Source organism: Saimiri boliviensis, chromosome 1 (assembly GCF_048565385.1).
Source record: "Saimiri boliviensis isolate mSaiBol1 chromosome 1, mSaiBol1.pri, whole genome shotgun sequence".
In the NCBI taxonomy this organism is placed as follows: domain Eukaryota; kingdom Metazoa; phylum Chordata; class Mammalia; order Primates; family Cebidae; genus Saimiri; species Saimiri boliviensis.
Window position 1 is genome coordinate 14,996,061 of NC_133449.1, and position 22,735 is coordinate 15,018,795.

General features: G+C 37.9%; 1 protein-coding gene across 3 annotated transcripts in view; it reads right to left on the reverse strand.

Moving 5' to 3' along the window:
- The window catches only part of NBAS (NBAS subunit of NRZ tethering complex), a 420,713-nt gene that overhangs the window by 312,036 nt on the left and 85,942 nt on the right, over positions 1-22,735 (reverse strand). For all 3 annotated transcript variants that reach the window (XM_074394213.1, XM_003935214.4, XM_074394217.1), the window contains 8 exons: positions 19,931-20,124; positions 18,256-18,513; positions 17,414-17,539; positions 13,546-13,697; positions 12,833-12,973; positions 12,503-12,581; positions 6,672-6,776; positions 6,191-6,327 (listed from right to left, as the gene is read on the reverse strand). In XM_074394213.1, the coding sequence (XP_074250314.1) occupies positions 6,191-6,327; positions 6,672-6,776; positions 12,503-12,581; positions 12,833-12,973; positions 13,546-13,697; positions 17,414-17,539; positions 18,256-18,513; positions 19,931-20,124 (1,192 nt within the window). The remainder of the gene's footprint in view (positions 1-6,190; positions 6,328-6,671; positions 6,777-12,502; positions 12,582-12,832; positions 12,974-13,545; positions 13,698-17,413; positions 17,540-18,255; positions 18,514-19,930; positions 20,125-22,735) is intronic.

Below are 22,735 nucleotides of genomic sequence, written 5' to 3' on the forward strand. Positions count from 1 at the left end.
TCAGCTTCCTGAATAGCTGGGACCACAGGCATGTGCCACCATGCCCAGCTAATTTTTGTATTTTTAGTAGAGATGGGGTTTCATCATGTTGGCCATGCTGGTCTCGAGCCCCTGACCTCAGGTGATCTGCCCTCCTTGTCCTCCCAAAGTGCTGGGCTTACAGGAATAAGCCATCAAGCCCAGCCTATGCTACAATTTTTCTTAGGTTCCTAACTATGTTCCAGTGAGCAAAGTTCTTGGTTACTACACCATTCATCCCTTTTTCTCATATGCCCTGTGGTTTTCACTAAATAATCATGTATATTTCGGTGACTTTTAAGAATTCATGTGTCACATTATAGCAGAACAGACTATTCCAGTGCCAATTTCTAATTTTGACAAATGTGCTATGGTTAGAAGAAAACAAAGAAATCCTAGGTGAATACTATATAACAATTACCTGTATTACCTTTGCAACTTTTCTGTATACATATTTCAGTCAGAAGTTTAAAGCAGTAAGTCTATGAAGTACATAAGGCCAAAGCTTGAGCATGGGATTCTGTACTAATAATAATTGCTAACACCAAAGTAACACTTACTTGGCACCAAGCACTGTCCTTAGTAGTTGATATACATTAACTCATGAATCATTCTCACAACACTATGAAGTAAGTGCTATGAGCACATCCATTTTACAAGTGAGAAGACTACAGTGCAGTTAAGAAACCCAAGAGCACAAATCTAGGCAACTAGTCAGTGCTGTTCCTCCTATGCTACACTATTTCAACAGACAACTGTTCAAAATGCAATCTTTTTAACCAAATTGTATTCAACACTCTGGAAATATTTTTAAATAGAAAAAGGGCAAAACTGAAAAATCTAAATAATCTTTCTGAAATATGCTACAGGCACCAAAAAATGCCCCATTGCCAAAATATTTCTTTTAACAGAAAATCTCTGTTATCTCTAGTTGTGGAAGCTAAGAAAGATTGTAAGAAATGTCACCTTTGGACTTTAAAACAGCCAACCAGAATATACAATATAAATATTTTATAACAGTTACAAACTCAGAATAGGTGACTACAGAAAGATGCATCACCTACAACAGCAAACGTAATTGCAAAGCTTTACGAAACTTGGTCACATTTCATCAGTGTCAAATACGCAGGATGATTTAAGACTGACAATATAAAATACAAAAACAGCACATAATTTAGAAGTTTCCCAGCTTTCATAAGCATAAAATTTCTTTGAATAGAAATTGGTTCATCAAATGTTGGTGAAATGCCAAGGCAGAAGTTCCGCCAGTGGGATCTCAAAACAGAGCAGGCAATAGGTCAACTTGGCATAACTTATTATTGCTTTGCAAAATTTTATACAGCTTGAACTCTAAAAATCTCAAGTTCTATCTACCCTTCTATGTACCTAATTGTGGTTCCTAAGTCACTCGTTCATTCAAAAAATACTTCCTGAGCTACTGCTTTTTACTAGGCACTGTTCTTAGTACTGCAGCTACATTTGTGAGGAAGATGCGAAGTCCTTCCTTATGGATCTTACATTCACTCATTCATTTATTCATTCATTCAACAAGTATTTAATGAATGCCCGCAACATTCCAGGCAATATTCTAATTGCAGGAGATAACGATGGAAACAAAACACACAAAATCTCTGTCCATTGGAGTCGATATTTCAGAAGAGGAAACAGACAATAAATAAGATAAATAAATAAAACACAAATTAATTAGATTACTATCTAATAAATGCTAGGAAGAAAATAAAGCAGAGAAGGAAGATTTAAAATGACAGTAGAATTTTAAATAGGAAGGCTAAGGAAGATCAGATAAAATATAGAAGACAAATAACCATGTAACATATTGGGAGTGAGTGCTATGCCGAGAAACAGTATAGGCAAAAAGGGCACAAGCGGAGGGCAAAGTGAAGCTTATATGAAAAATGTTGTCAGGGAAGACTGTTTTGAAGAGGTACGTTGAGTAGAGATTATGAATGAAGTAAGAGACCCCATCACAGGATGACATGGGAGAAGGGCATACCAGGGCATACTAAATTTAAAAGACACAGGGCAGGAGCAGGCTTGGCAAGGTCAAGGAACAGCCAGAAGCCTGTGTGGCAGGAGTGGAGAGAGCAGGGCTTCTCTGCAATCCTCCTAACAGTTGGCTGAAGATTGCACAGCGAGACAGGCACTTGGGGAGCCATTAAGAGTCTAGTGACTTGTTTCAATTCAAGTCACTAATTGACTTGAAATCAATTCAACAGATTATTAAAAAGTCATTATTACTTGCAAAATATGACGGAAGAGTTATAAGAAAAGAGCAGAATGAAACAGGCTGAGCCACTGAGCAATGCATACTCTCATAGAAAAATAAGGCACACACATGGAAAGTTAACAGCCGTCCAAGGCAGTCAGTGACGTCAAGGTCATTTGATTAGTTTTCAGCATTGCTACTGAGGAGGGGAAAAAAGCAGAATGAGCTGCAATTACTTATTTAGGGTATGTGCAACTCTTCTTTATTCCTCAGTTTGAAAGCATGATGCTGTAACAGGAAGCACTACTGGTTTGTGAAGCATCCCTGATCACTCCTGCTGAAAAGGAGCTGTGCGTTACTCATCCTCAATCCTTCCCACAGCTCCAGACACATCTGAGGTGCCCAGCAAAAAGTGAGTGGAAAGTGGGGTAAAGCACTCAGGTGCGAATAAATAGGACACAGCTCATCTGAACTAATGCTTCCAAGTGATTTTAAAATGAACACCAAGTATTCAAAGAATCCTCACAAAGAAAAGAATTTTTATTTATTTATTTATTTTTTTGAGAGAGAGAGTTTCGCTCTTGTTGCCCATGCTGGAGTGCAACCACGAGATCTCAGCTCATCGCAACCTTCGCCTCCTGGGTTCAAGTGATTCTCCTGCCTCAGCCTCCTGAGAGGCTGTGTAATCTCATTAGCTGAGGTTACACACATACGCCACCATGCACAGCTAATTTTGTATTTTTAGCAGAGATAGGGTTTCTCCATGTTGGTCAGTCTGGTCTCAAACTCCCTACCTCAGGTGATCCGCCCACCTCGGCCTCCCAAAGTGCTGGGATTACAGGAGTGAGCCACCGTGTCCAGCTGGAAATATTTTCTGTAAGTATCTTCTTGCTCTACTTGTCATTTAGGGTAAAGCTTCAACTAGAATAAAAGAGTTTCATTCTTAACCATGGGTTGAAACAGCAGCTGAACCTTCAGGAGCCTGGGTAAACACAAATCTGGGCTTCTCCCAGCTTAGCAAGTCAAAGTCCATCTGCACTCTGGCAGGATACTTCATAATCTCTTTTTTAAATGGCACAAGAGGACCCAATTTATGCAGCCGGCAAACATTTTCAGTACACTCACTATACAAGCACCACCCAAACTTGGATCCAAACAAAAGGAAGAGATGGTCCCTGTCTTTAAGAGTTAGTCTGATATTTATTAAAGAAAAAAATGAGAGAGAAAGGCAGAAGTAAGTATGACTAAAACACAATGTAAAAAGTGTTACACTATGAAAACAAAGAATTATGAGAGTATAGGGAAGGGAGTAACTTACAGAAATCCTCATAGAAGAGGTTATTCTGGAAGCACAACTGTGATTTTGCTTTGCAGTAACCACGATATAGTTTCGAGGTTTGTTCCCTCCAAATCTCACATTGAAATGTGATTCCCAATGCTGGAGGTGGAGTTTGGTGGGAGGTGACTGGATCATGAGGGCAGATCCCTCATTCATGGTTCAGCACCATTCCCTGGTTATTAGTGAGTGCTCACTCAGTTAGTTCCGGCTGTTCAAGAGTCTGGGACCTCCCCCTTCTCTCTCTTGCTTCCCTCCAGCCATGTGAGAGCGCCTGCTCCCCCTTCCCCTTCCACCACGACTGTAAACTTCCTGAGGCCCTCACCCAGAAGCAGATGCCAGCACTATGCTTCTTGTACAGTCTGCCCAACTGTGAGCCAATTAAACTTTTTTTCTTTATAAATTACCCAGCCTCAAGTATTTCTTTGTGCCAACACGAACAGTCTAACACAAAACTAAATTATGAAAGGACAGAGACGTTATTGTAACCTATTATTCATTCTCAAATCAACTATAGGAAAAAAAAATAGTGTGAAAGACTTTCTTGAGAACAAAGGTTAATTTAAAAAAAAAAAAAAAAAACTATTTTTTTCTGAATGTGTTTAAAAATGAGCATAATTTAAGAACTCCTAAGAAGTCAGAGTCTCTTCAAAATTGTCTAAACAATATATTCCAAAACAATGACTCAAAATAACATTAGACTCAAAATAACATTAACATTAAGTACACTCTCCTGCAATAGGGTATAACTAAATTAATGATTACGATTTAAATCAGTTCTTGTGGCAGGCCCCATAAAGAACCACAGGGCATTCAAAGATAGTGCACCACTGGGTATTGTGCAACTATTTTGCAAATTAACTTTCAAATTCCAGGTTAAAATCAAATGCTTATCTAAGCAATCATCAGAATACATTGACAATAAATGCATTCAAATCTGAGGAGATCTGGCCCCTTCAGGGCCGGACGGCCTAGACAAATGTATCCGAATCTAAGGAGAAACTGCCTTTAAAAAAAAAATTAAGAAACAGTAGCCCTTTTTTATACTAACGATTTACAGTAGGAAAGGTCATTTCCATTCAAGTTAGATTCCTTTTGCAAAGAGATAGAGAACAATTAGATACAATCATATTCTGAAAACACGCATAAAATATATTTACAAAATTTCATTGACATTATCACTCACCATACCAATCTAAACTTATTTGAAAATAAAAGCATTCTGAGCTTTTTCTTTTTCTTCAGTTTTATCAGAACAAAGAGTAACTTTTTGAAGACTAACACTAATGTAAAAGAAGTAGTTTATAATATATGCTCAGTACTTACTGACCTGCAACTTTAAGTAAACATAGGTTCAAATTCTAGCTACACATACATAGATTTCATCATGATACTAAATCTCCGTAAATCTCAGCTTTCTGTAAAAATGGGAAAATACAAAAATAATTTGAAGACCAGAAGAAATAAGTGTCAAATACACAGTAATTACTCTATACACGTAGAACATCATCATTAATACCCATGCATAGAACTGGATACTGAGTGGAGAAAGCAAGGGAGAAATGATCCCCAATTTGAGTAACATCTCTTAGCATTGTAAGTGTCCAGTAGCTGAAATTAGTAAAAAAGATTTCAGTCAGAATTAACCCCTTACAGTGTCCTACAGTTAACAAGCAGATATGAGATGCAAAGTGAGTAAGCAAGACAGGGAGTGTCAACCCATTTTAAAGATCAGTAACTCAAATGCAGAAAAGAGAAATCAGGCAGTTAATCACTGAGCCACATTTATTAGTGGGCTAGTTCACTGTAGGTAAAGGTTCACACAAATGGGTGTGTCATCTTACCCTTTTGTCTTCTGCCTCTAATGAGTAACTGACCTAACAAGGTATGCTCTGCCTCCTCTTTTCTCCCAGGTGCCATTCAGGCCTGGGGCAAATGGCCTACCGGTTCTTGAGCTATGCAGTGAGACAAATGTATTCCCTCTCCTTTATTCTCAAGAACAGATGTTCTGGCCTCTGGAAGACTAGCAGGTGGTCATACAGGGACTTAATGGTTCCACACAGGCTTTGACACCAAATCACATACTGCAACCCAATTATCAAATCACCTTGAATTGAGAGTAGAAGCATTAGTCTAGCGGTAAAGCAGTATTTTGATTTCTCATTGTCTTCATGCCTGTGGAATTTCCTATGAAGAAAGGGTTGCTGAGCAAAGAAGGATGCAATAATCCTGGGTCTCCATACTTACCACCTAATGCTGTCAAAAACACACTTCAACTAACTTCTAAAAGATACAACTAACTCAGACATACGTTTTCCTAAAAACTGCTCTTAATCAGAAAATAATACATACTGAATACATAGAAGTAATATCAGGAGGCTTTCAGAAAAAGAAAAAAAAATTGTACTTATTAAGTTAAGGTAATCCTGTTATGCTAGAAACATTTTGGCTTCAGGATCATTTACAATAACTTTATTTTTTAATCAGGAAAAATGTTTAAATATGTTACATTAAAATTATTATTTTTTTTAATTTTAAGGTGTTCAGAATGACAAAAAAATTGTCATTATATAAAAAGAAGGTAAAATTCCATTAACATAGTCACATACCAAGCTTCGGGCAGCAAAACAGAATATTCATGTGGAGAAGTGGTCTCTGGAAAGTTGGAGAGAATCGCAAGGCGATGAGGAAGCAGGTCGGAACCATGGTAAGTAAACAGAATTTCTAGGGCTTGTACATTACTTTCCTGTATAAAAGGCAAGGAGTAAGTTTCTGATGTAAATCTAAGAAACAAAGGAGTCATCTGATATGACAATATTCAAAAACTTTTAACTTTTTCATGCAGTTCTGATATGAAGCACTTTGAAATAACCCTGGTTTTTCCTAGCCTGTATCATGTTTCTCAATCTAAGGCTATGAAAATTATTTATTTTTAAAACTCAGAATGATGGATATTAAATTAAAATTTTCTCTACATTTATTAATATTACAACAAAAAAGAAAATGTAATATATGCACACATTAATTGCACAGCTCAAAGATTTAGAGTGTTAATAACCATAATTATTTTATTTACAAAAAGCAAATTACCTGAGCATAAGTTCTTGCTGAGAGAACAATATTTTGATTTCTGAATTTCTTAAAGAATTCAGCATCATATATGTGTTCAGATGCATGAGGTACTCCGAGGATTTCCTGAGGGGAAACAGTGATTTAATGAAAAGGCTTTTAAATACGGGTGACAAGAAATTATTAAAAATCTTTACCACTCTGCCTGCCTAAATAAATAAGGCCTGAATTAATTAATTTCAACCACCAATTGTTAACTAAAGTACTACATTTGCATTCTTGCCTTTGTTTTGAAAAGGGCTATATTAATAAATGTTATTTTTTTAATCCAGAAGTAAATGAAATAGGCAGCAAAATTTAAGTTAATTACAGTAGGACAACCAAAATCAACCACCAGGTAAAAATAAGCAACAGTTACACATGGCAAGGTATTATGAGCACCTAACCTTCTGTAGGTGAATTCTAATTTTACCGCTGCTAGGGTGACCTATGTAAAATGCAGACTAAACAATTCATTCATTCAACAAATAGTTACTGAGTGCCACTATGTGCTATGTGAACTGTGATAGGCACTGTGATACAATGAACAATACACTTTCCCCACTCTCTATGTAGCTTAAAATCTAGCAGGAAAGACCAGGAACAGGTAAGGGGAAATACTTAGGAAAGTGCCACAACTAGTTCTGGGAAGACAGAGAAGTGGCCCAAAAGCTGAAACATAAGAGACAAAGAGAATTAGCCGTGGAATTCCAAGTGTAGGTCTCCCCACTACAATGTATGACTTAGGGCTCACGTCCGCCATGTTTGATACTGAATCCCAGATTCCTAGCATACTGCTGTCAGTATTTTTCTGTCCATATTTATAAATAGCCAATAAATATTTTTTGACTGAATTAATTTACTGAGATAGGAAAGAGAAGAATGAGGAGATGTGGAGGCGGTGAGGGAGGGAGAGAGGGAAGATGGAGAGTTGAAAAGTTCACTTGTAGATGGGTTAGGCTGGCAGCTACAGCATGCCTAAAAGGTGCGCCACAGTGAGCAGGTGAATACACAGGTCAGGAGTTCTGGACTAAGATGTGAGTTAGAGATATATGGCATAGAGTTACTAATACAGAGATGAGTACTATTCAAAGAGAGATTAAATAGAATGAGTTTGAAAGAGCCTTGAGGAACATTATTTAAAGGATGAACAAGAAAAAGGGAATCTGTATCTAAAAGGTAGATGGAGGAACAGTCAGAGAAGTAAAGGGAAAAAGAATTTAATGCATACTCATGAAAACCAAAATAAGAAAAGTATTTCATAAATGTTCTAGCCAGGCACTCATGCCTGTAATCCCAACACTTTGGCAGGCTGAAGTCGGAGGATTGCTTGAACCCAAGAGTTTGAGAACAGCTTGGGCAACGTGGCAAGAACTCACTTCCTCAAAAAAAAAAAAAAAAAAAAAAAAAATTAGCTGGCCATGGCACCATGTACCTGTAATCCCAGCTACTTGGAAAACTGAGATGGGAGGACAACTTGAGCCCAGAAAGTCAAGAGTACAGTAAGCTATCATTGTGCCAGTACACTACAGTCTGAGCAGTACAGCACGACCCTGTTTCACAAAAAAAGTTCTCAGTTCCTTGACTCCTCAGGCATGACAATTATTTTCTTTATTTCATCTCAGTTACATATCCTGTTACCAAACCCTGGATCTATCATCATCAAAAGACACTGTATGAAACATCTCAATGTCTTGCCCCGACTCTGTGACCACCACTTCTAATCTTCCCACTCACATACTAAGTGGCATTTCAACTATTCCTCAACCTCACAGAGGTATCCAATCCACTGATCCTACTTGTCTGTTCACTTTCCATTTCCCGTCAAAGTCTCTCATTCTTTCTAATCAGCTTAAAGTGCGTGGTCCACGGCTGGAAAAGGGCTTCTTAATCCCAGGCCTCTTTCCCTTTATCACATTCATCCAGCAGATCATCCCCTAACCAGTGAAAACCAGCTATGACCCCTGAGCACAAGCTATGAAGTCACTGAAAACATGTTACAAAACCAAGCCGACAGTTCCCACTGAAGTTAGTATCAGATCTTATTAGGAAATTACTATTAATTTTGTTATATAATCATATCATTGTGGTTATATTTTTTAAGTCCTTCTTATACATACATACCTAAATATTTATGCGTGAAATGGTAAGATATAGGGACTGTGCTTTAAAATATCTAGTGAAAAAGAGAAAGCAAGGGTAGAAAAGTGGAGAACAAAAGACACACAACTGGTGAATGCTGAAAACAGTGCTGAGCAACGGGCACATGGGGCTCATCACAGTGGGCACATACACTCTTCTCTACACTTCTACGAATGACTGAAATTTTTTATGATAAAAAGCTAAAAGATTGAGAAACTCAAGACAACAAAAGTCAAATAGATAATTAGTGCTGTTCCTCAATGCTACCACTAGGAACTTTTATTTCCTAGTCTCTGTTAAGAACTTTTCCACAACTCTCATTCTTTCCAGACTTTCAACACCCTATTCCTCAGCCCTATTCTCGGCTCAAAACCTTGCTTTTTTTTTTTTTTTTTTTTGACACGCTCAGATAAGAAATCTCTCATTTTTCCAACCCACCAAAACTACAAACCTACCTGCATCTGTAATAAGATTTTCTTTCCTTCCAGTTACAGCAGAAACACACATATCTCTCTGCTCCTAAAAAGACTCAAAATCCCACCCTTGCTCTGGATCCCATTTCTTCTCCACTTCCATAATCATGAAAGTATCCCCTCTTTCCTCTGTTCCATAAATTCTTTTTTACCCCTCTACTAGTCCATTCCCATTAATATAAAAACAATACCTCTTCCTTCTATTCTAGATACCACCATCTTCTCTGCCCCTCTTCACAGTAAAACTTCTTGAAAGATCTGCCCACAGCCATGGTCTCCTCTCTTCTACTTTTTGTTCTTTTCTAATTGCCCAATCTCTGACAAAAATTCAACTCAACTACCTACATGGCAGGAGACCTTTCCAAACATGACCACAAACTATTCTAACCACACTTCCCACCTTTGTTCTGTGCCACTCCTCACGCTCCCCATCCTGTGTTCAAGCTACCCTTCAAGCTAACTTACTGAAGAGCATGACATTTGTTTTCATGCCACTGGGCCTTTCATGGCTCACTGATTATCAGCATGGGCTACTCACAGAGAGACCAGGTTACAAGTCCTTGGTTCCTATTTATTTAGACAAATTACTTACCTTCTCTAAGCCTCAGTTTTCATAGCCATAAAATTGAGATGATAGTACCTATCTCACGAGACAATGACTGACAAATAGTTAAGTCCTCAAAAAAAAAGTGTTGGCATTTTTTAAGGGTACTCTCTTACCTACTGGTTCTCGCAACAAATATTTACTGAATTCTTCAATGAGCCAGGGGCCATTCAGAGCTCAAGACACAGCAGCAATCAAGACATCATTCTAATGTCCTCCTTATAGTACTCCCTAGGCCCTGAAATCTGCCTTCCTTTTATGAAAGGCTAGCTGAGATATTACTTCCTGTGTGGAGTCTTCTCAGAAATTCCCAGGAAGAATTTAACACTTTTCTTCATTACGTTCCCTCATCAGTTCTCCATACCTTTCTTATCAGCATTTAATGCCTATGCAATGTGAACTCCATAAAGATCATTCCCAGTTCATCTCTCCACCTCTAGCAGTATCTTGCATTTAGGAGGCACTCATGTCAAATTTAAATGAATTCATTTATCACAGTATTAATAAAATAAGCCATGTCCTGTGATTAAAATGCAATGCCTATCTCTACTACTGTTAGCTATTATATCTGAATATTTTCATTACTAAGTTTTAACAGTGAAATTCATCAAATTCACCTACTTTTCAAGAACTTCACTGAATTCCCTTAAAAAAAAAATGCAACAAATACTTTAAATGTTACTATTACAATATAATAATAAATGCACTTACTACTGTCATATAGGGAACAGCAATTAAAAAACTAAAAAATAATGAAAAAAATTAACTGAATAGTCATACTGAACATTTTAGGTACTTTTTTAAAAAAATGTATCATGAGAGAAACTAAGGCTAAGAAAAATAATAAACTGTTATCTGTACAGATTTCTGCAATATTGAAATATATTACCTCAACTGGTTTAAATATATTACCTCAAAATATCACAGACTTCAGGTATGTCAACACGACATGCTTTAAAGTAATGTGATCATCCAACAGCCAAACTAATTGTATCTATAAATAAAACTATGAAGAATATTTTGTGACTTGTTTGCAATGATAAATGGTAATGATACCGTCATTACCAATTTTTTTTTTTTTTTTTGAGATGGAGTCTCATCTGTCACCCAGGCTGGAGTGCAGTAGCATGATCTCAACTCACTGCAACCTCCACCTCCCAGGTCCAAGCGATTCTCTGCCTCAGCCTCCCAATTAGCTGGGATTACAGGTGCCTGCCACCATGCCCAGATACTTTTTATATTTTTAGTAGAGATGGGGTTTCACCATCTTGACCAGGCTGGTCTTGAACTCCTGACCTCATGATCCACCTGCCTCAGCCTCCCAAAAACCAAGATTTTTTAATAACCACAGTCCTCTTTCAGTATTTTGTTTGAAAACATTTCAATTATATTAGCAGGGTGGGGGAATCAAAGTTTTTGGATTTGCCTGCAAAGTCAGAAGTTATTGGGATAAGCATCACATTATTAGATGTGACATAGAGTGCCTACTGTGTGCCAGTGCCAAGAGCCGAGAGGCATACACACGAAAGGGAGGCAGAACACAGACTAAGAATGTAACCTCCAAGTGAAGTTGAACTTTAACAATGAAAAACTTATCTTCAAATCTGGAGAACAGCAGCTACAAGAGTCACGTGAAAAAGCAATCAAACCTACGTATAGTTACTAAAATGTGGTTCACTTACACTTACACTTTTAACAATATCTAAAAAAGCTACGGTGCTACTGAAATGACCATCATGGGCACATCTACATTTGTGTCCCTGAAGACATGTATGTATACTTTATATACTTTATATAAATATAAAGTATACTGTTTTTAAGCTCAAATATCTAACTTCAGCCCTAATTAGGATCAAAGGTCAATCAACTAAATCAACCCACTAACAAATAATTAAAATAGGCAGGGTGTAGAGGCTCACACTGTAATCTTAGCACTTTGGAAGGCCAAGGTAGGCAGACTGTGTGAGTCCAGGAGTTTAAGACCAGACTATGCAACATGGCAAAACCCTGTCTCTACAAAAATACAAAGATTAGCCGGAAGTGGTGGCATGTGCCTGTAGTTCCAGCTACTCAGGAGGCTGAGAGACAAGAATTGCTTGAACCCAGGAGGTGGAGACTGCAGTGAGCTGAGATTGCACCACTGCACTCCAGCCTGAGCAACAGACTAAGATCCTATCTCAAAAAAAAAAAAAAAAAAAAAAAAAAAAACCATTAAAATAAAATATGTAAGAAATATTCACTTTAGGATTATTAAAACCTAGTGTACACTGAAATCTGGTACGGAAAAGAGTTATGTGCCATTATCTTAAAATCAAAATATAAAAGTAAATGAAAAAGATGATAAATATAGAAAACACAAATGCACTGAAATGGCTAAGGCACTTCTATTCTCTAGTCTAACAAAACAACTTCCGGCTTTCACAATCTCCAATTTTTACCAAAACTAGTACAGAAGAGAACCTGCTTCTGTAAGAAATTAATTCTTCCCAGAAAAATAGTTCTAAAGACCAAGAATATCAGACATTAGGGTAGCCATAGCATTTACAATGACAGATCAAATGAACATAATGGGTTTGATTAAAACTATTCCTTACCTCATATGTTGCAAGTCGATCTAAGTAGGTTAATAATTTCCGTCTACAACGACAAAGTTCCTTTTGTTCCAGGGTCAACCTGTTTTGAATAACTATGTTAGGCCACTATATTTACAGAGAATTATTTTTTTAGGAGTTATAGTGAAAATGCTTACTATTCCATTGAGTCCAAAACTCATGACACAGTTCAGAAAAGTACAAGGGTAAGAAAATAGTAAGCACATTTGATTTAAGTTGCTAAAATAATTTGGACTAATTACTACTAATAAGGAACACACTGAAATTACTATTTTAAAGAAACTATCAAACAAACACTAACAAATCATTTACTTTGAAAAGTTCACTAATTTAAGTAGTTCTTGTCTCTTCTTGAATTCCTTTTCCTTTTTATTCTTGGCAGGCTCTTCATCAGGTAGTAAAAGCTCTTCATAGGGGATACTGTCAATGTCTGTTTCACCAGGTAATGTAAATCTGCAGGTTTAAAAAAACAGACATATTTTCATCATTTTTAAAAATGTCATGTTGTGAAAAGCTTTCTCCTATTTTAACTGATTTAATTATTGATTTCCACAAAAACAGAAGTATTTGAAAAAAACTTTTGCCATTATAAACAAAGGGATCATTCGTTATATCCACAGATGGGCAAAAGTCATCAGTAATGATCACAAATAGAAATTTAAAAATCAAGAAACTGAAAACTAGGAAGATATGTGGGGTTACATTCACTCCACGTAAAGCAGCCTATGCAGAAAATGTCCACAGAGTTTGCCATTTGAATCACTTCTACTTACGGTCTTAAAATGGTAATAAATGTCAGTCTCATTTAAATTATTTACTTCTCAGATATACTCTCATATTTATATTTTTTGAAAAGTTCCAAATGCCTGATGAGCAGTGACTTCAGATAAGAAAGTATTGATCAAAGGCAACTGCTTCAGTACAGAATAACTAGAATAAAGAAAAGTTTACCCACTCCAATGTCTTGGTACAAAAGTTTTCACAAAGTCACCTTTACTTTGAGTCCAATTCTTTCTATAACCAACCTGCCATCGTCTGCTCCTTTCCCTATTGCTAAAAGAGCCTCCAGGTCTGTGCCTTTTAATCCATACTGAAGCAGTTCTTTAGCAGCATCCACATTTTCAGGAACTCTTTCCAAGCACTCGTGGAGAACCCAGGATCGCTTCTTTATTTTACTCTGGATACAAGGGAGAAAGAGAGAAATTAAAGAATCCATGACATCTTACAACCCATTACAATTGCCTTCAGAATCATAAAGCTATACCTGATGTATTACAGTTATTTAGGACCTTGGCCACAGGGAGTTGCTAGAGGAACTCAACAGAAAAGCAGCCAATTCCCTAACGGTGATTACAACCGGATGCAGGCAGTGTGAGTTTACCTGCTTGTTTTCTTCCTCTAATGAGCTACACAGAAACAAAAAGCTCAGGACTCTCTCCTGACTTTTATAATTGCCTTTGGTTTATATTGTGGCTGTATAAGAGAGCAGACAATAAGGTAGAAAAGCAAGATGTATCCTGTCATAATTAATAAGTACGGTTAACTTTTAAACAAAACTCATGAGGCATCAAAGTTCTGTATTTACTTGACCATGAGATGTATCTCAGGGTGTGAATGACAACTTAATCATAAAAGTCATCATATGCTGTTTTTTGAAAGGATCAAAGTTCTATCCCTCCCTCCCAGCTGCTTCCTCCAACTCCATTCAAAATCCCTGACTTGCCCTCTTCCTACAAAGAGCTATTACGGTTACAAATTTAAATTAAGATTTGATTCATTTCCTAGGACCCTTGATATATTGCATCACATCAGTTCTTTCTTCAAATGTCTCTTAATTGACTTTCCCTTTTCCATAGCTGCAGCCTCCATAGCAGTCAAAATCATCAACATAAAAATCTAGGACACTGCAGGATTCTCTTGCCCTGAGCAGGCTCTCCTACATTCCTTCCACTCCAATCCTCTTCCACACCATCTTCCTCTGTGGCTCCACAGTCAGAAATCCACAAGGGCAGATAAATGCTTAAGTCATCACAAGCTTTCCACACCCTCCTGAACCCAATCAATATATCTTTTTTCTTCTATTTCCCAATGTTCACTATTGTCAAATATCAGTGCTAGCAAACTGGTTGACATACAGAGCTCATTTATCCACAAAATGCTCACTGGGCACCTACTGCATACTAGGCACTGAACTAAGCATGGAAATACAGCAGTGAATAAAACAGATTTAGTCACTGGCCTCACATATCATGCTCAATGTCTTTTAATTTGTTCATACCATTTGTCCTGTTAAGAATGTCTTCCTCCCTTCTCACTCAAGGTCTACTTAAATCTTTTCAAATCCCTGCTCCAAACCTCTTCACTATATAAAGCCTACCATCACTACCAGATCTATAATAATCACTATCTTCACAGGGTTCCTAGAGTTTTATCTGAAATCTACTTATATGGTCAGTTATAATTAACATGGTGAAACTCCGTCTCTACCAAAAATACAAAAATTAGCTGGGCGTGGTGTCATGTGCCTGTAGTACCAGCTACTCGGGAGGCTGAGGTGGGAGAAGCACTTGAATCAGGGAGGCGGAGATTGCAGTGAGCCGAGATGGCTCCATTGAACTCTGGCCTGGGCAAAAAGAGTGAAACTCCATCTCGGAAAAAAAAAAAAAGCATTAGCTCCCTATAAGCAAAAGCCACATTTATGCCTCTCCTGTACACTTCACAGTCCCTAGCACAGTGCTCTTGCTCTTAACTGCCTATTTAACTAAATACTGCCCTCCCCAAAAAAGTACTTGCTTTGTCCCTCCTAACACCCCTCAACTCTTTCAGAGACAAAGACTGTCCTTTATTGTATCCCAGAAAAAGATATACATGAACTCATGAGCTCACTGTCTTAGATCACAAAACAAGAAACAAATATAAAACAGGATCAGTGTTTTGATTTTTCTAAAGAAAATGCAAGCAACTTTGTCTTCTTCCCTCATTTCATCACCTCTCATGCTCTTTCACCTCTGATACTTACTTGTATTAATGTTAAGTTTATCATCCTGCTTGGCTGATTAATCATCTTCTTCCATACAACTTTTTCATGTTATATTTTTACTTTTAATTACTTAATATACGAAACTTTTAGGGAAATAATTATCATGAAATTTCCCCAGTGCTCCCTACAGTCTTCCACAATATAAACGTATTTTCCTTTCTACATGTAAGATCAGAAGTCCCGACCTTTGTGAAGTATGCCATGAGTCCAACTATAATTCTTTCTCGCAAAGATGCCAAACGTTAAAACATATAGCCTGCTATGAAATCAATGTGTCCCCTAAAATTCATATGTTGAAAACTAATCCCCAGAGTGATAATGTTTGAAAATGAGACCTTTAGAAAGCAATAGTCAAGAGAGTGGAGCCCCCATGACAGGACTGGTGTCCTGCAAGAAGAGGCAGGAGAAAGCCTGCATCCTCTCTCTCTGCTCTCTGCCATATAAGAACACAGCAAGAAAGAAATCCATCTGCAACCCAGAAGAGTCCTCACCAGGAATGAAATTGGCTAACACCTTGATTTTACACTTCCCAGCCTCCAGAACTGCGAGAAATAAATTTCTGCTGCTGAAACCACAGTCTGACATTTTTGTTGCAGCAGCTAAATCTAATTGAGACAAGGCTGTATATCAACCTTAACTATGGGATGCAGGTAACAGGAAGTATCCAATTTTGAAATCTAAGTTTTAAAAATGTATATTTGGTAATTTTCATATATATTATCTATTTGTTGACTCTCAGTTCCAAATTTCCCCTCAAAGCCAGCTCTGTGATGCATTTCTCATTTGCAGTTAACACGACACTAAGCTCTGAGTGCTAGAGAGGCACTGCAAAGGAAGAGGCTCTGGTTTCTAGCCCTGATGTGCTTTGGTTTTTTCCTTCTTGCTCCTATGGCTTAGCCACCAACAAGCCATGTGGAGGACATCAAGTGGCACTTATTTCCCCCCTTCCTCTCACTGTGGACGACCTCCCACTGAGTTTCAGTGGTACTCTCGTGGGCAGATTCTTTTCTAATGAATCTCCCAGGCACCTGAGAGGGGAGCTTCCCAGACTGGAAGCTACAGTAAGGACGCCTATAGGAGTAGAGAGTTTTTTCTTGCCAGTCTTGGCCATGATTCCTTAATTATTTACCAACCTTGAGTCACATGCATGCTGGCAGAGGTTTCCTACTTGCTAGTCCCTGGGGTCTTCTGACCCCCAAACTCAACTCACTGGCCCCCCAGCAGCAGGCATCGAGCTTTCCTATCCATCCCAGACATCCCTGACTACCAACCTTGGCAACAGTGGACCAGCCCTGGCTCAAGGCAACCTAGAGAACTTCTCTTCCATCCTACATGCTGCAACCACTCCTTGTCCAACGGGTCTGAATCCCAGCCTAGGAGAGAGGCCTCCCTTCCAAGTTCATTCCCTCCATGGATATGTCCCTTCAGCCCGAGGGTATTTCTTAGAGTTCTCTTTACATCCTTTACAGTTCATCTCTGGTTACTAGAAAATAATTCTCCATATTGGAAGTTTCCCTGTTTAAATTACCGTGTGGTTTTGGCACCTGACTAGCTCCCGACTAACGCAGGTAAACAGAAGTGACTTTGGTATAGAAAAGAGAAGGTCAGGCCTAGACCAAGTAGTTGGCTGGTTTATCAGTGAATATTTGTTCACATGTCTTCAGCATCAAAGTCCAGTTGCAGGGGCAATAAAATCTAACAGAAAGACCATTTTTCCAGTTGAGAAAAATGTACTTCATCGGTTGTATTATAGAAAAGTCAGCAACGTAAAGTACTCTAAAAGGAAGCCCTATAAACAAAAGATACTACATGAATATACATTTTTACCACATTACGAAAATATTTACACATACCAAATAATTCTGAATTGAAGCAATGTTGACCGCTGACTTCCTCCACTGCCTCTGATATACTAGGTCAGTATCCAGGCCGTAGGTATGAGCCAAGGCCAAGGCTTCCTCGTACTCTTCACTTTCAATCTTCAGATACAAACATGAAGACAGGAATGTTACATTACTGAATTATCCACAGGGTCCCGATGATGATACAATGCATGATGATAATCCCTTGGACCTATCCAGCATGTTAATAATTCCTGTGCACTGCAGCACCAGAAGCTCACAGACATTTTGAGGAGTAGAAAGATCACGTTTCTTTCAGCACTTTAACAGAAAGATGAGAGACAAAAGGTACCAAGCTCTGGTTTCAGAATAAAACAATGGCAAAACCAAGAAAACCACGGAACAAGTCGACTTCTAGTCCAGAACTCCTTCCATGACATCGCAAGAACAGCACAAACAATGTAAACACATAGTGTTGGTCACCTTGACTTCCCAAGCAAGCCCCTGACTAGAAAGCAAGACTGCATTTTTTCCTTCACCCTCTGTAGATACTGATCTAAACACAGATAAAGGGAGAGCTGAAGGCCACATGAAGAGTAGCAAAGAAACCTGATTAGCCACAAAGTGGATAATCAGTTTAAGTGAATTCAACTTTTATCCATGGTTTGGATTTTGATTACTTAGGTACAAAGATTAGCATTATTTTAAACAGCTTTATAAGACTGGTATTTTTAAAATATCAATGATCCAACATCCCTCTTGAAATTTTCTCCTTTATTAAAACACTAGCTTTTTCTCAATAAAAGAAAAGCTTGATGGCTTCAAACTTGGATAGCAATACGCTCCTCTCTCACCTTCCTCTGATAAAGCTCCTCCGGCGTGGTGGAGCGCAAGCTCACGAGGCGGTAGTTTTTAGTAATGGTTCGTGGACGTTTCCGTGGTGGTGCAAATCGCTCCATTTCAGTCACTAAGTAAAGGCCCTGTTTTATGTAATCAAAGTAGCGAGCCTTGGCAGATATCTCGTGATCGGAATCAGAATCCTCTTCTCCTTCATCTTCTTCTCCAGCCCTAGTCTCCAAGCGAGATCGTTTGGGGGCAAGTTTAATCTCACACTAAATTGAAAAAGGAGATTTGAAATTAATAGTAAGGAACTAAAAACAACTTTTTAGAATTAATGAAAGAAAAAATATTTCTAAATCTACTCTGGGTTTGGGTCATTAAATCACCTATGTGATCAAGCTTAACAACTGAACTCAAAGGAAACTTACAGCAAGCATTATTTATATCAGTTCCAGAAATATGCACAATATGTTGTCAGCTCCAGATATCCTAAATTAAGCCTGTTTTTTTGTTTTTTTTTTTTTTCTTTAAGACGGAGTCTCTCTGTTGCCCAGGCTGAAGTGCAATGGCACGATCTCAGTTCACTACTTCCTGGATTCAACTGATTCTCCTGCCTCAGCCTCCGGAGTAGCTGGGATTGCAGGCATGCACCACCACACTCAGCCAATTTTTGTACTTTTAGTAGAGACAGGGTTTCACCATGTTGGCCAGGCTGGTCACAAACTCCTGACCTCAAGTGATCCACCTGCCTCAGCTTCCAAAGTGCTGGGATTACAGATGTGAGCCACTGTGCCCAGCCTAAAGCCTGTTTTAATAACAGGTCATTAATATGGTCTTGTACTTATGTACCTGATACTGATTTTAGAGCAATAAAGAAGTTGACAATGTTCATTTCTTTTACTTCTGGTATTTCTGTACTTGCTGTGAAAAACTCAGATGATTTTTGTTTTCGTCTCTTTAGAGAATCAACATAAAGGTACTTAACATTTGCTTTGACAAGAATAGCTCTCCCTCGCCCCCTTATAAAAATGTCTAAAAGCTTCGCTAAGTTCTGAATCTGAAAGCCTGGCAGTTGATAACTTTCATTCCAGACTTAGCAGAGCTGGCTTAGATTTTAAGCCGTAATTTTTCTTTAAGGCTCATCTTTAGACTCAGTAACAAACTTCAGAGTAAAAAATATGTCAATCTGCATTGCTGAAGTGAAAGCTATTAAAGGTTGTTACCCCTGAAAGACTTAAAATTTTTAAATGAGCAAAAGATAACTTTAAAAAACTGGCCTCTATTTTCAAGTCTTCTGTCATGACAAACAAGTTTTCCTTACTAAAAGAATCAAAAACTTTAAGTTGCCATGCTTTTGGAGATGGGTTAAAGAGTACTTTTCTTAGGTAGTGATAACCATTCCACATTTTAAAATGACTAATCCACGGGGAGAGGGGGGAGTCCATCATTTCAGTGAAGAAGAAATACTTAATAAAGAGCAAAATAACTACAAATTTTCTTCATTCTCTTAAATTGCAAATTTTTTATTCACTGAAAAATATATTTTTTTAATACTGCAACCATTACCTGACTCCAATCATAGATTTTTGTTTTTAAAGACAAGATAATGAGACAACTAATATAAAAATCAGATATTGAAGTTTTGGTTAAACAGATGACTATTCTCAAACAAAGGGGAAAAAGCCTTACCTCCAAACTTAAAAATCCCCCATCATGGGTAGCAGTGACTTGAGGTGATGGTTCAAACCATTCACAGGATTTTCCCAATAAATTCTTCAAAGTTTTCACTGATGAAACAGTTAAAGCACCAGAACATCGAGCTAAAGTCACTGCACTGTCTGCCCACCAATTGACATCTATCAGTGGGTAAAAGGACTCTTTATCTAAGAAAAGAAAAATAAATCAACACAAATGCATCTGTTAATGTGGTTTAAATTCAATCTTAAAACCAAATTTACCTACATTATTTGGGCCCTAAAGGTATGTTAAATAATAAGAAAAAGAAAATAAGAAAAAACAAACGTAAGTCATCCTCAAAATTTTACTCTATGAGGTATACAATATCAATTCACTTAATGAACACCTCTGAACCTCTGAGTGCCAAAAATTTGTCAGTCTAGGCCTAAAGCTCTAAGGAAAAAATGGTAAATAAACTAAGATCTTTCATCTCAAGAATATACTCAGGAGAGAAAGATGTCACTACTTTCAACATAAGGTGAAAGGCAGGTGGGTACCAGGTGTGCATATACGAAGGTCATGTCATGTTTTTAAAAAATGTACATATATCACTTTCAGACACTGAGAGAAATATACCCTTTAGAAAAATATAAGCTATGTAATAATTTCTGTGCTGATTTCCTCTTAAACTTGTAATTAATCAGAGAGGAAAAACATTCATGGCTAGCAAAGAATCTTTAGAGATGAAAATGAATTACGGACCAGGTGTGGTGGCTTACGCCTGTAATCCCAGCACTTTGGGAGGCTGAGGCGGGTGGATCACAAAGTCAGGAGTTCAAGATTAGCCTGGCAAATATGGTGAAGCCCCATCTCTACTCAAAAATACAAAAATTAGCCAGGTGTGGTGGTGCACGCCTGTAGTTCCAGCTACTAGGGAGGCTGAAGCAGGAGAGTAACTTGATCCCAGGAGGTGGAGGTTGCAGTGAGCCAATATCGTGCCCCTGCATTTCCCCCTGGGTAACAAAGAGAGACTCCATCCAAAAAAAAAGAAAAGGAATTATGGTTCACCAAACTAAGGTATTCAAAAGGCAATGCCATATGTATTACAACTTAACTGTACATTTTTTGAATATCATCGGTTACATAAAATATATGATATGGCTTAAAAGTAAACCGTAAATTTAAAAACATATTTAAACATTAGACTAATAAGAGAGAGGTTTATAAATAAGGAGTTCAGCGCCATGAGACTAACTTATCATTTTAATGAAAATCAAAAGCATAACAACACTTTTTTCCCATGTAAGCCTAAGGCAATCCATGTAAATAGGGAATTTCAAGAAAATGTGAAAACCAGAGTTCCTGGAGCTTATTACTAAGTGTAAAGTAGGAGGAAAGAGGAGCAAATCACTAAAATCAATTCTAACTTCTGCTTTGACAAAGTATTACTTTTCCTCAAAAATATGTCTGGATGAAGATTTTGGATGATTATTTAACTAAAGCAGATAATTCAAAGCATGGAACCTGATGCATAATATTAATCAATATTTTTAATCTTCTTTAAATGTGAACTAAAAGTAGATATATATATACAGAGAGAGAGAGAGAGAAACTTTTTTTTTGTTTTTTGTTTTTTTTTTTTGAGACGGAGTTTCGCTGTTGTTAGCCAGGCTGGAGTGCAATAGTGCGATCTCGGCTCACCGCAACCTCCGCCTCCTGGGTTCAGGCAATTCTCCTGCCTCAGCCTCCTGAGTAGCTGGGATTACAGGCACGCGCCACCATGCCCAGCTAATGTTTTGTATTTTTAGTAAAGACGGGGTTTCACCATGTTGACCAGGATGGTCTCGATCTCTTGATCTCGTGATCCACCCGCCTCGGCCTCCCAAAGTGCTGGGATTACAGGCTTGAGCCACCGCGCCCGGCCTGTATTTTTTTTTTTTAGAGGAAGTCTCACTCTGTTGCCCAGGCTAGAGTGCAGCAGAGCTCACTGCAACCTGCACTTCCTGGGTTCAAGCAATTCTCCTACCTCAGCCTCCTGAGTAGCTGGGATTACAGGTGTGTGCCAACATATCTGCCTAATTTTTTTATTTTTAGTAGAGATGGGGTTTCACCAGGTTGGCCAGGCCTGTCTTGAACTCCTGACCTCAAGTGATCCACCAGCCTCAGCCTCCCACAGTGCTGGGATTACAATACAGGCATGAGCCACCGCACCCAGCCTAAAAGCATATTGTAATACAGAGTTTGAACCTTGTAACTATCACTGATTTTACAGAAGATACTGAAAAATTCATGGATTTAACTTCAAGAGTTTCACCTAAAGAAAAATAACACATAGTCAAAAACTGAAATTAAAAAAACTCAAAGTAACCTCTACAGGATTTTAAAATATCTCTATTTTAATCTAGCAAATAACAATTATTACTTTTATTTAAATGTAAATCTTGATTTTCTTCTATTTATAAAAGCAATATATGCTTATTGTAAAAAAGAAATTTTTTTTGTAAACGTGGAAATGTATGCAAAGATAAAGAAAGCCCCATCAACCTAACCCTAATTACCTCCCACCTGCAGAGATAACTTTACTCGGTGTTTCTTCTTTGATTCATCTTTTCCTGTGATCTCACCCAAGGGCATCTTAAAAGGAGCATGCTTCTAAGCGTTGAATTCAGTGTACCATCTCAATGCTGACTCCTGGCAGGAGAGCCATCCTGCATACCCTAGGCTCTGACTTAGCTTTTCGGAAAGCCTGACCATCAGAAAACTGGATCTGTTGCCTTGACCAGATTCTATGAAATCTTGATGTTTCTTCCAAAGTGC